General features: G+C 39.3%; 1 protein-coding gene across 1 annotated transcript in view; it reads right to left on the bottom strand.

The window, feature by feature from the left end:
- The window catches only part of AMTN (amelotin), a gene marked incomplete at both ends in the record, with an annotated part of 41,986 nt that extends 28,047 nt beyond the window's left edge, over positions 1 to 13,939 (bottom strand). The window contains 4 exons of the mRNA XM_081239576.1: positions 1,912 to 2,001; positions 9,540 to 9,605; positions 10,625 to 10,711; positions 13,886 to 13,939. Of these exons, the coding sequence (XP_081095702.1) occupies positions 1,912 to 2,001; positions 9,540 to 9,605; positions 10,625 to 10,711; positions 13,886 to 13,939 (297 nt within the window). The remainder of the gene's footprint in view (positions 1 to 1,911; positions 2,002 to 9,539; positions 9,606 to 10,624; positions 10,712 to 13,885) is intronic.
- Between the last annotated feature and the right edge of the window lie 127 nt (positions 13,940 to 14,066).

Here is a 14,066-nt window from a genome sequence, read left to right as displayed (position 1 = left end):
TATATTATTGCATGTTGGGGAGCGTGCAATGTCGAACCGTCTCTACTGAATCTTTAGTAACATCTACAGTGCCCACATATGCCTTTGACTCCGGTGGATATATTCTTTGGTGAATATGAAGATGTACTAAGCCTGACTTCCAGGTTAGAGCAGGCCAGCAATTGAAACTGAACCTGGGCAATTAGCAGATGGATTACACCAGGGTCATGTAGTAAAGAGATTCTCATTTTATTTGCTACTCTCTCTAGTCTTTTTCTGAGGATCACTTTTATTATTAAGATATAAATAAGCAGCAAATACTTTGAGTGAAGGCTCTAATATATCTGTAAGAAATAAGTAATGTCTGTTAGACAAGTGTACACATCAATATTAAAAAAATGTAAAAATTAGTTATGTTACAGATTTTTACAAATATGAATAAATGAAGCAGTATAGAGTTTCTTGTGTTGTTATTTTGACAAAAGGCACAGAAAAAAGTATTAGTTGCATATGATATAGAATTTAAATTGAGCAGCTTAAAATAATTTTGTCAATTAAACTCAGCTTTGATTATAATTACTAATTAATATAAGCTTGCTACTATAAGTTGGATGTGTCCATAGTGGTAGGAAGATGGTTAGGGTATAGTCATGCTTCATTATTTGGGAATGTGTATTAAAATCTTACAGTTTTGAATATCTTTGGACCCACAAATTCTATACCTAAGAACTGGTCTTAAAGAAATAATCACTGAAATGGTCAAAGACTTAGTCAAAGGATGTTCACTGTAGAATTGTTCATAGAAGCAGAAATTTTGGAAAACCCCTCAGTTTTTGCAATATGATGGAATACTAGCAATCATTGAAAACAATGTTATAAGTGATTCACAGTGTTATAAGTGAATATTCAAAATATAGGAAAGACTATTCAAAATGTATTAAGTGAAAAAAATTAGATCATAGAACATCAGATATAGTAAGAACATATTGTCTTTAAAAAGTATACTTATATGCATAGAAAAAAAGAGTGGAAGGCTATAACCTAGAATGCTGACAATGTTTAATTCTGGCTGGTAGACTTATGGGTAAATTTTATTTTTTATTTTTGCTTATCTGTGTTTTCTAAATTCTCTATAGTTAACATATACTATGTATGTAATAATCAAGAAAGCTTGTACAAAAAATTAGACCATTACGTGGGAATGATAGGGGCTGAGGTCATGTGTTAGGGAGAATTAGTTAACAATAATCAATTTAGTCATAAAGGGATCACTGTTATTTTTCTCCAGAGTCATTAAACTATTTAGAGAAGTTCCAAGAAGACAAAATTTGGGCTTTGCAGTTAAAATGCAAACACTTCTGAAAGAGGTGATGTCCTAAGTATGTCATTTATATCTTCATGTGAGGAGGTTTTTGGGGGGTTTTCCTGAAAGCAAATAATGATGGCAGGAGAGAAGGAACTAGAGAATCCTTGGGGACTTGAGAGGAGGCATGAAAAAAGCACACAAAAAGGATGAGATTAGATTTGCTGGAAATAAACTTTATCCATCTCTTATTTTTTCTTTGGAATGATTTTGGTCACCCAGAATATCTTCAATAGAAACAGAGCATGCTGGAGAAGAATCCTGATACTTCTCAATCCCCCCGGTTATTCTTTACTTCTCGATCTTCCCCAACTCTTCACATTTCCTGTTACCTATTACAAATGTATTCTAGAGAGGTTATGGAAGCATGCTGTTTTCTGGGTGTGTTCTCATGGGATTTCAGCAAGAACCAAATTGCCAAAGACTGCTTTAAGTTTAGTAGGACATCCCTCTGCAAATTATCAGGGTAGAACTTTAAAGAACCTTGAAAATATTCTTTCCTCCCCTTTAGGCTTTCACCTGAGGGAAAATGCTCCCCACTGTTAAACATAGAAGGTATTTGAACTCACTTGTGGTTGCAGCTGCTGCTGTACCTTCAATCCCCCCAGGGTCAGTGGGAGGGTCTGGGTACCAGGTGCCATCCCTGCAGCAGGATTTAGCTGTAGGGCAACGAGGAAGATTTTCATTGTGTTGTTTCAGTTCGAACATCCAGGACCCGAATTCATATTTACTAAATGTAAAAGGGAGGATTTGCTATGCAAATATATAGTACACTACATTGCATTTGGAATTAGATATAGAATTGAAGTTCAGGACTTCCGGGTAAGATGGCGGAAGAGTAAGACGCGGAGATCACCTTCCTCCCCACGGATACACCAGAAATACAGCTACACGTGGAACAACTCCTACAGAACACCTACTGAATGCTGGCAGAAGACCCCAGACCTCCCAAAAGGCAAGAAACTCCCCACATACCTGGGTAGGGCAAAGCGGAGAGATTCCCGCACAGAGGATCGGTGCCGAGCGGCACTCACCAGCCTGAGAGGCTTGTCTGCTCGCCCACCAGGGCGGGTGGCGCTGGAAGCTGAGGCTCGGGCTTCGGTCAGAGCGCAGGGAGAGGACTGGGGCTGGCGGCGAGAACTCAGCCTGAAGAGGGCTAATGTGCCACAGCTAGCCGTCAGGGAGTCCAGGAAAACTCTGGAGCTGCCGAAGAGGCAAGAGACTTTTTCTTCCCTCTTGGTTTCCTGGTGCGCGAGGAGAGGGGATTAAGAGCGCTGGTAAAGGGGCTCCACAGACGGGCGCGAGTCACGACTGAAAGCGCGGAGCCCAGTGACGGGCGTGGGACGCTGGGGCTGCTGCTGCCCCCGCCAAGAAACCTGTGTGCGAGCGCAGGTCACTGTCCACACCGCCCTTCCGGGAGCCTGTGCAGCCCGCCACTGCCGGGGTCCCGGGATCCAGGGGCGGCTTCCCTGGGAGAATGCACGGCGCGCCTCAGGCTGGTACAACGTCACGCCGACCTCTGCCGCTGCAGGCTCGCCCCGCACTCCGTGCCCCTCCCTCCCGCCCGGCCTGAGTGAGCCAGAGTCCCCGAAGAGGCTGCTCCTTTAACCCTGTCCTGTCTGAGCGAAGAACAGACGCCCTCCGGCGACCTACACGCAGAGGCGGGGCCAAATCCAAAGCTGAGACCCAGGAGCTGTGAGAACAAAGAAGAGAAAGGGAAACCTCTCCCAGCAGCCTCAGAAGCAGCGGATTAAAGCTCCATAATCAACTTGATGTACCCTGCATCTGTGGAATACATGAATAGACAACAAATCATTCCAAATTGAGGAGCCAGGAGTCAGTGCTGTGCCTCTGAAGTGGGAGAGCCAACTTCAGGACACTGGTCCACAAGAGACCTCCCAGCTCCACATAATATCAAACGGCGAAAATCTTCCAGAGATCTCCATCTCAACAGCAGCACCCAGCTTCACTCAACGACCAGCAAGCTACAGTGCTGGACACCCTATGCCAAACAACTAGCAAGACAGGAACACAACGCCACCCATTAGCAGAGAGACGGCCTAAAATCATAAAAAGTCCGCAGACACCCCAAAACACACCACCAGTCGTGGACCTGCCCACCAGAAAGACAAGATCCAGCCTCATCCACCAGAACACAGGCACTAGTCCCCTCCACCAGGAAGCCTACACAACCCACTAAACCAACCTTAGCCACTGGGGACAGACACCAAAAACAACGGGAACTACGAACGTGCAGCCTGCAAAAAGGAGACCCCAAACACAGTGACATAAGCAAAATGAGAAGACAGAAAAACACACAGCAGGAGAAGGAGCAAGATAAAAACCCACCAGACCTAACAAATGAAGAGGTAATAGGCAGTCTACCTGAAAAAGAATTCAGAATAATGATGGTAAAGATGATCCAAGATTCTACTTCCCAGATCCAAAATCTTGGAAATAGAATAGACAAAATGCAAGAAACAGTTAACAAGGACCTAGAAGAACTAAAGATGAATCAAGCATCGATTAAAAACACAATAAATGAAATGAAAAATACTCTAGATGGGATCAATAGCAGAATAACTGAGGCAGAAGAACGGATAAGTGAGGTGGAAGATAAAATAGTGGAAATAACTGCTGCAGAGCAAAATAAAGAAAAAAGAATGAAAAGAACAGAGGACAGTCTCAGAGACCTCTGGGACAACATTAAACACACCAACATTCGAATTATAGGGGTTCCAGAAGAAGAAGAGAAAAAGAAAGAGACTGAGAAAATATTTGAAGAGATTATAGTTGAAAACTTCCCTAATATGGGAAAGGAAATAGTTAATCAAGTCCAGGAGGCACAGAGAGTCCCATACAGAATAAATCCAAGGAGAAATACGCCAAGACATATATTAATCAAACTGTCAAAAATTAAACACAAAGAAATCATATTAAAAGCAGCAAGGCAAAAACAACAAATAACACACAAGGGAATCCCCATCAGGATAACAGCTGATCTCTCAGCAGAAACTCTACAAGCCAGAAGGGAGTGGCAGGACATAATTAAAGTGATGAAAGAGAAAAACCTGCAACCAAGATTACTCTACCCAGCAAGGATCTCATTCAGATTTGATGGAGAAATTAAAACGTTTACAGACAAGCAAAAGCTGAGAGAGTTCAGCACCACCAAACCAGCTTTACAACAAATGCTAAAGGAACTTCTCTAGGCAAGAAACACAACGAAGGAAAAGACCTACAATAATGAACCCAAAACAATTAAGAAAATGGGAATAGGAACATACATATCGATAATTACCTTAAATGTAAATGGACTAAATGCTCCCACCAAAAGACACAGATTGGCTGAATGGATACAAAAACAAGACCCATATATATGCTGTCTACAAGAGACCCACTTCAGACCTAGAGACACATACAGACTGAAAGTAAGGGGATGGAAAAAGATATTCCATGCAAATGGAAACCAAAAGAAAGCTGGAGTAGCAATTCTCATATCAGACAAAATAGACTTTAAAATAAAGACTACTAGAAGAGACAAAGAAGGACACTACATAATGATCAAGGGATCGATCCAAGAAGAAGATATAACAATTGTAAATATTTATGCACCCAACATAGGAGCACCTCAATACATAAGGCAAATACTAACAGCCATAAAAGGAGAAATCGACAGTAACACAATCATAGTAGGGGACTTTAACACCCCACTTTCACCAATGGACAGATCTTCCAAAATGAAAATAAATAAGGAAACACAAGCTTTAAATGATACATTAAACAAGATGGACTTAATTGATATTTATAGGACATTCCATCCAAAAACAACAGAATACACATTTTTCTCAAGTGCTCATGGAACATTCTCCAGGATAGATCATATCTTGGGTCACAAAACAAGCCTTGGTAAATTTAAGAAAATTGAAATTGTATCAAGTATCTTTTCTGACCACAATGCTATGAGACTAGATATCAATTACAGGAAAAGAGCTGTAAAAAATACAAACACATGGAGGCTAAACAATACACTACTTAATAACGAAGTGATCACTGAAGAAATCAAAGAGGAAATAAAAAAATACCTAGAAACAAATGACAATGGAGACACGACGACCCAAAACCTATGGGATGCAGCAAAAGCAGTTCTAAGAGGGAAGTTTATAGCAATACAATCCCACCTTAAGAAACAGGAAACATCTCGAATAAACAACCTAACCTTACACCTAAAGCAATTAGAGAAAGAAGAACAAAAACATCCCAAAGTTAGCAGAAGGAAAGAAATCATAAAAATCAGATCAGAAATAAATGAAAAAGAAATGAAGGAAACGATAGCAAAGATCAATAAAACTAAAAGCTGGTTCTTTGAGAAGATAAACAAAATTGATAAACCATTAGCCAGACTCATCAAGAAAAGAAGGGAGAAGACTCAAATCAATAGAATTAGAAATGAAAAAGGAGAAGTAACAACTGACACTGCAGAAATACAGAAGATCATGAGAGATTACTATAAGCAACTCTATGCCCATAAAATGGACAACCTGGAAGAGATGGACAAATTCTTAGAAATGCACAACCTGCCAAGACTGACTCAGGAAGAAATAGAAAATATGAATAGACCAATCACAAGCACTGAAATTGAAACTGTGATTAAAAATCTTCCATCAAACAAAAGCCCAGGACCAGATGGCTTCACAGGCGAATTCTATCAAACATTTAGAGAAGAGCTAACACCCATCCTTCTCAAACTCTTCCAAACAATATCAGAGGAAGGAACACTCCCAAACTCATTCTACGAGGCCACCATCACCTTGATACCAAAACCAGGCAAGGATGTCACAAAGAAAGAAAACTACAGGCCAATATCACTGATGAACATAGATGCAAAAATCCTCAACAAAATCCTAGCAAACAGAATCCAACAGCACATTAAAAGGATCATACACCATGATCAAGTGGGGTTTATTCCAGGAATGCAAGGATTCTTCAATATACGCAAATCAATCAATGTAATACACCATATTAACAAGTTGAAGGAGAAAAACCATATGATCAACTCAATAGATGCAGAGAAAGCTTTCGACAAAATTCAACACCCATTTATGATAAAAACCCTGCAGAAAGTAGGTATAGAGGGATCTTTCCTCAACATAATAAAGGCCATATATGACAAACCCACAGCCAACATTGTCCTCAATGGTGAAAAACTGAAACCATTTCCACTAAGATCAGGAACAAGACAAGGCTGCCCACTCTCACCACTCTTATTCAACCTAGTTTTGGAAGTTTTAGCCACAGCAATCAGAGAAGAAAAGGAAATAAAAGGAATCCAAATTGGAAAAGAAGAAGTAAAGCTGTCACTGTTTGCAGATGACATGATACTATACATAGAGAATCCTAAAGATGCTACCGAAAAACTACTAGAGCTAATCAATGAATTTGGTAAAGTAGCAGGATACAAAATTAATGTACAGAAATCTCTGGCATTCCTGTACACTAATGATGAAAAATCTGAAAATGAAATCAAGAAAACACTCCCATTTACCATTGCAACAAAAAGAATAAAATATCTAGGAATAAACCTACCTAAGGAGACAAAAGACCTGTATGCAGAAAATTATAAGACACTGATGAAAGAAATTAAAGATGATACAAATAGATGGAGAGACATACCATGCTCCTGGATTGGAAGAATCAATATTGTGAAAATGACTCTACTACCGAAAGCAATCTACAGATTCAATGCAATCCCTATCAAACTACCACTGGCATTTTTCACAGAACTAGAACAAAAAATTTCAAAATTTGTTTGGAAAAACAAAAGACCACGAATAGCCAAAGAAATCTTGAGAACGAAAAACGGAGCTGGAGGAATCAGGCTCCCTGACTTCAGACTATACTACAAAGCTACAGTAATCAAGACAGTGTGGTACTGGCATAAAAACAGAAAGATAGATCAGTGGATCAGGATAGAAAGCCCAGAGATAAACCCACGCACATATGGCCAACTTATCTTTGATAAAGGAGGCACGAATGTACAGTGGAGAAAGGACAGCCTCTTCAATAAGTGGTGCTGGGAAAACTGGACAGGGACATGTAAAAGTTTGAGATTAGATCATTCCCTAGCACCATACACAAAAATAAGCTCAAAATGGATTAAAGACTTAAATGTAAGGCCAGAAACTATCAAACTCTTAGAGGAAAACATAGGTAGAACACTCTATGACATAAATCACAGCAAGATCCTTTTGGACCCACCTCCTAGAGAAATGGAAATAAAAACAAAGATAAACACATGGGACCTAATGAAACTTCAAAGCTTTTGCACAGCAAAGGAAACCATAAACAAGACCAAAAGACAACCCTCAGAATGGGAGAAAATATTTGCAAATGAAGCAACTGACAAAGGATTAATCTCCAAAATTTATAAACAGCTCATGCAGCTCAATAGCAAAAAAACAAACAACCCAATCCAAAAATGGGCAGAAGACTTAAATAGGCATTTCTCCAAAGAAGATATACAGACTGCCAACAAACACATGAAAGAATGCTCAACATCATTAATCATTAGAGAAATGCAAATCAAAACTACAATGAGATATCATCTCACACCAGTCAGAATGGCCATCATCAAGAAATCTAGAAACAATAAATGCTGGAGAGGGTGTGAAGAAAAGGGAACACTCTTGCACTGCTGGTGGGAATGTGAATTGGTACAGCCACTATGGAGAACAGTATGGAGGTTCCTTAAAAAACTTCAAATAGAACTACCATATGACCCAGCAATCCCACTACTAGGCATATACCCTGAGAAAACCATAATTCCAAAAGAGACATGTACCAAAATGTTCATTGCAGCTCTATTCACAATAGCCCGAAGCTGGAAACAACCTAAGTGTCCATCATCGGATGAATGGATAAAGAAGATGTGGCACATATATACAATGGAATATTACTCAGCCATAAAAAGAAACGAAACTGAGCTATTTGTAATGAGGTGGATAGACCTAGAGTCTGTCATACAGAGTGAAGTAAGTCAGAAAGAGAAAGACAAATACCGTATGCTAACACATATATACGGAATTTAAAAAAAAAATGTCATGAAGAACCTAGGGGTAAAACAGGAATAAAGACACAGACCTACTTGAGAATGGACTTGTGGATATGGGGAGGGGGAAGGGTAAGCTGTGACAAAGCGAAAGAGAGGCATGGACATATATACACTACCAAACGTAAGGTAGATAGATAGTGGGAAGCAGCCGCAGAGCACAGGGAGATTAGCTCGGTGCTTTGTGACCGCCTGGAGGGGTGGGATGGGGAGGGTGGGAGGGAGGGAGATGCATGAGGGAAGGGATGTGGGAACAGATGTATATGTATGACTGATTCACTTTGTTATAAAGCAGAAACTAATAAAAAAAAATTAAACTTAAAAAAAAAAAAGAATTGAAGTTCAAATACTTGTTTAGTCTACTAGTACAACCATCAAGTCCAGGACTAATTTTATCATATTAAGTTTTTCTCTGACATTTAACCCATTCTCCTGAGGATTACTTAAGTGATTCTATATTTGCCTTCCCTTTTTGGCTGTAACAGCAAGCGTTCCTGGAATTTTTCTAATGACTTTCTTATGAAGGACTGAATTCCTTCATAGGTATCCTCATGAAAATTGTGAGGGTCAGAATAAAGTATCTAGTCTGAATATGGTCTAGTATTATATTTAAATCTGACCAGTGGAAAAAATCCATTTTAAGCAGGAAAGAAACATTATTTTATCCCCCAAACAGATTAAACTATACAGATACTCTATGAAAAGAATGTAGATCTTTCTGTCCCTTCTTGTTTGCTCTTGTTTTCTGGGAGATGATAGGAGTCATAGTGTTTGTGTGGGTATGTGGATATTGTATGGGCCATGAGGAAGATGTGTCAGAGGAACGGGGAGAGGAGCTCGGAGAGGAGGTGAGAAGAACTAAAGAAGTAAAGACTTAAGAATTAGATTAATTCCTTTAGAGATTCTCCTGCTAAGAAAATTTTCTAATGATGTATTGAATAGCATTCAACTCTTTTTGACGTTCCTCTGTCACTACAATGAATATGTGTGCATGTGTACATCTATGGATACACACACACACATACCCTCCACATTAGGTATTATTTTTATTTAACAATGGATATTAAAATGATAAAAAAGAGTACTTACCAGTTGCAGGTCTGACCCCAGTGTGAGCATCTGTGTCAATGGAATTAGACTTAAAGAAGGGAAGACCTGCAGGGCATTGAAATTGATGTGTGAGACAAGAGGTTGTCTGGTTTTACAATGCTGTCAGTGGAGGATATCCTCAAGTAACCTATACTCCAGTCACAGGTGGATTTACCACAAAGGTAAAGCTTCAGGGCCTCTCACTAGTATTGCCCCCTTCCGTGGCCCTAGGAGGCACCGTAGCAATGTGTCAAGTTTAAGGTCCATGGCCCTAGGAGGCACCCTAGCAATGTGTCAATTTAAGGTATTTATCAGCTTAAAAAGGTGTAATTTACTCTTATTTCTTATCTCATTATAAATTATTCACTTTAGTAACTATTTTACATGTCTAACTTTGTATTATTTTTCAAAGAAGGTCCCCAAAGCTTCTAGTTCCTTAAGGAGGGAGGTTGGCTACTGACATGAGTATTGTATAATGTCCATAGACCAAAAAAGAGAACTTTAGACTGGTATTATTGTACTATTTCACAAAGTCTAGACGTAGGTAAGGAGAGGTCCTTTTGAACAGAGAAAGGGTGGGAAGAAAGGGGTGGGTAGCCAGGAGACCATGCAGTTTTCATATGTACTTAAATATGTTTCAAAGACAGATTTTACAGTAACACATCAGCTCATCAGCAACAATGAAATTTAAGAAAACCATGAGGAAATCTGCAATTATTTTTATAGATTACTGCTTAATCCCTGCTAGTTCTGGCAAATACCATACATGATTAAGCCACAGTACTTCAAGGGCATAGATGACCAAGCTTTTTCAATAGGTGTAGCTATTGCTTTTCAGAGTTTACTAGATTTGGTTGCTAAACCAAATTATTATTCAGACAAAAGGAAAACGAATGAAGATGTGTTGCTCTTCCTGCTTAAAGTTTTGAAAAAAAGTATGTTTCTTGTTTTTATTTCCCCCCAAATAAAGCTTTTCTCTCTGTTGCTCAGTCATGAGACTTTGGATGAATCTTGATTTTAAATCCACTAGTCTTAACATGTTTCCTTTGCTGGTCTCTAAATGCTCCCCACTGTAGGACTCTTACCTGATTTGGCTGTTGTTGGTTTAGCAGTGTCGCCTGATCTGGAACCAGCTTTGTTGAAGGAAGTACCAAAGCAGGGTTGAGCTGCATCTGTGATAACAAATTTTTGCAGAAGCAGGGATGTGTTTGAGGTTTTGCATTCATTTATTTCCAGGAGGTAACAAGTTGACCCAAATGCAAAAACATCTGTCTTTAGCCTCTGTGTGTTTTGGAGCAGTTTTAACTCCATGGAACATTTTGTGCATGACAGGAGATGGAATTGTGGAGCAGAAAAGTGCCAGACCAGGAGGGGTGCTGTGGGGAGGGACAGAGGGTGAGGTAGGGCACATGGATTTCTGGTGGTAGTTCCTAGGTTCCCATTTCTTTTCTGAAAGTGCTTTCCTCCTTTTCCAGGACATGAAATATATAGTCCACACCTTAGCTCTATACACATTTGCTTTTTTCCAAAGCTTGAAGGTAAGCTGCTATGATTTCTACTGCATTTTCACAAAGCTTCCTAATTTTACCTCGTGCCTGACAAGTCACTTCCTGTAATGGAAATTCTGTCCCCTTCCTGGCCAGGGTATTTTCCTAGTGTATTAAGAATAACTGAATTTTAGAGGTAAAAATCTCCTTGAATCCATATGATCTAGTTGTATTGTTTTATAGATGAGGGAAGTGAGAAGCAGTATCACCTGCCAAGGTGACATTTTGAGTTGCAGAGCCTGTACTAGGATCCCTGCAAGTGCTTTCAGTCCTTGAAGAAATGAATCCTTCTATTTGTTTTTCTTTGTACTCCATCTGCATTCAGGTGGAAGCTCTCTGGCCAGGTTGACTCTGGTTGGCATTTGCTCCTGGCTGCATCCCCAAGGGCAGTGTGCTGTGGGCCCCCAAACACTGCATTAACCCTTGGGTCACTTGGATGTATCCTGGAGCTACCAATGACTCTTGATTTCACTTTGGTCTTTTATCTCAGGTGTAAGAGGTAAGATTGGCACTATCTGTCCTTAGGGGTCCCTATAAGCCTTAAGATTATGTAAGTATAAGTTCTGCAAATGTGTTTTCATCCACTATGACCCACTGTCAGCATGGCAGTCAGAGGGATCCTTTGAAAACAACAGTCTGGTGTGTTTACGTCTTTGTTCAATCTGTGCCTTGACTTCTGTTTTCAGCCAGGGACAATACAATGGCCTAAAATGCCCTCAGGCCCTGGGCCCCCAGTGCCTCTCTGACCTTCCATCCTACCTCATTTTCTCTTGTTCACTCTCCTACTGCTATTTAGGCTGCTGGCTGTCTCTGGGACACTCAAGGCCGATTCTTGCCTCAGAGCCTCATCTCCACCTGTTCCCTCTATCTGGAATGCTTTTTCCCCCGTCATTGGCTCACTTCCTCACCCGCTTCACGTTGTTGCTCGAGCTCACCTTCTTTTTGAGACCTAGCCTGACTACTCTTCTGAGTATGCAACCTGTCCCATCTCCAGTGTGTACCCTATTCCCAGACTTTTGATTTACTGAAAACAATTGCTAGGCTGCTTTAAGTGTTCGATTCATTTTATGTACCTTTATGATAATTGAATAAATTCATGTACAAATAATTTTTAAAAACCTTGTCTATGTATCCTGAGTTTTATTTGATAAATACCAATACTATACCTAATAGACATTTTAATGTTACTTCCCACATTCCCTGCACCACTGTTTCTAACTGCGCTCCCAATCTACATTAACCTGCACAGTACTCCTCAGTCCGCTTTGAATGATAGCTGTGCTCCAGGAAAGTTTTATTTGTCTTGAGTCTTTACAAATTTTATGGTAATTTAAATTCACTAGAGACACCTTATTTAGAAGAACCTTTTGGCAAACTTGTTCGGTGAAGCGCAAAATCCATGTTTTACAAAGAATTTAACTTCCTAATTTACCTTGTTTAAACATCACATTTTTGTAGACAACTTCTTTAAAGGACAAATGTATATTTGCAATGAAATAAGAAGGAGGTTGGTTATTCATGTTTTGTTCCATCCCCTCCCCCCAAGATCACCCTGTTCAGGTCCTTCATAGAACTAATCATGGTTATAATTTATAATTTTTTTTGTTGTATGCGGGCCTCTCACTGTTGTGGCCTCTCCCGTTGTGGAGCACAGGCTCTCCGGACGCGCAAACTCAGTGGCCATGGCTCACGGGCCTAGCCACTCCACGGCATGTGGGATCTTCCCGGACCGGGGCACGAACCCGTGTCCCCTGCATTAGCAGGCGGTCTCTCAACCACTGCGCCACCAGGGAAGCCCTACAACTTATAATTTAACATTAAAAATATTTTTTAGTATCTATAGCCCTTGTAAACACCATGAAGGAGCATGCCTTTTTTTCTTACCATTGTATCTTCAGCAACTAGCACAATATATGGTATACAGAGAGTTTTCAATAAATATTTGCTGATTGTATGGATGAGTAGGGAAGCGTTAAGTGAGCTTGAGGCCTAACTGAGAATGGTTTCTTTTGGTTCTGCTAATTCATAGTAAATATTTAAAAAAATTTTCTTATTGTCCACACTGAAGCATCTCAAAGGGAAATTCACTTAGAGACCCAAACCACCCATATTATGTCTATAAAATATTGAAGGACAGATGGAATACATGTCTGAATACTAGTGCTCTTTTTTGTTCAAAAAACTGTTATATATGAACATGTTTTGTGATGAAATGTTCTACGTAAAAAATATTGACTGCTTTCTAATATTCCCTTAATATTGCATGATTTGGTAGACCTTTTAGAGTTTATACAATCTAGATGTTTAGTGTTTCCAATTAGAAAAATCAGACTGTTTTAGTTTACATCTTTGGTCATGAGAAAGTAATTAGTTGGCAAGAAAATCTTAACTTCTTTTTGGAAGTAGAATCATTATCCATTTTGAGCAGACATAATCTAAAGCATTCCTTTTTCTCCTAATTTCTACCCTATTTCTCTGCCAAAAATAATCAAAATTAATTTATTATCCAAAATAAATCAAATAATCAATAATTTATTATTCAAAAATAAATCAAAATAATAATAAAAATTAATTTATTATAAAATTAATCCACTCAATCCACGATAGATTGGATGTATTTTAACAATGTAAGTACATTGAAATATGCAGTAATACTTCATTAGTTTATCATCTTTCAACTTTGAAAATAAAAACAGGAAACTAGAGGAATGGGTCATGGACCAGTTTTAGCAGAGGGCAAGGAGAGAGAGAGGTGCAGCTAAGGCTGGTTGGTTCATAAAATATACAGTTTGCACTCACTGGTAATGACAGAGTTGATCCTAGAAGACAAAACAGTAGAATCGTAGTCTTCATGTTCAAATTACTACCTGAAACAACAAAATAGTGTTATTCTTTCACTCTATTTTTTCTTTTTGAGACAAGGTGGTACTTGAAAAAAAGAATGCTCTATTTGAAACATGGTCATTTCTGTTACCTTTCT

Source organism: Mesoplodon bidens (assembly GCF_964165515.1).
Source record: "Mesoplodon bidens genome assembly, chromosome: 1".
Lineage (NCBI taxonomy): Eukaryota > Metazoa > Chordata > Mammalia > Artiodactyla > Ziphiidae > Mesoplodon > Mesoplodon bidens.
This window is presented reverse-complemented; position numbering and strand designations above follow the sequence as displayed.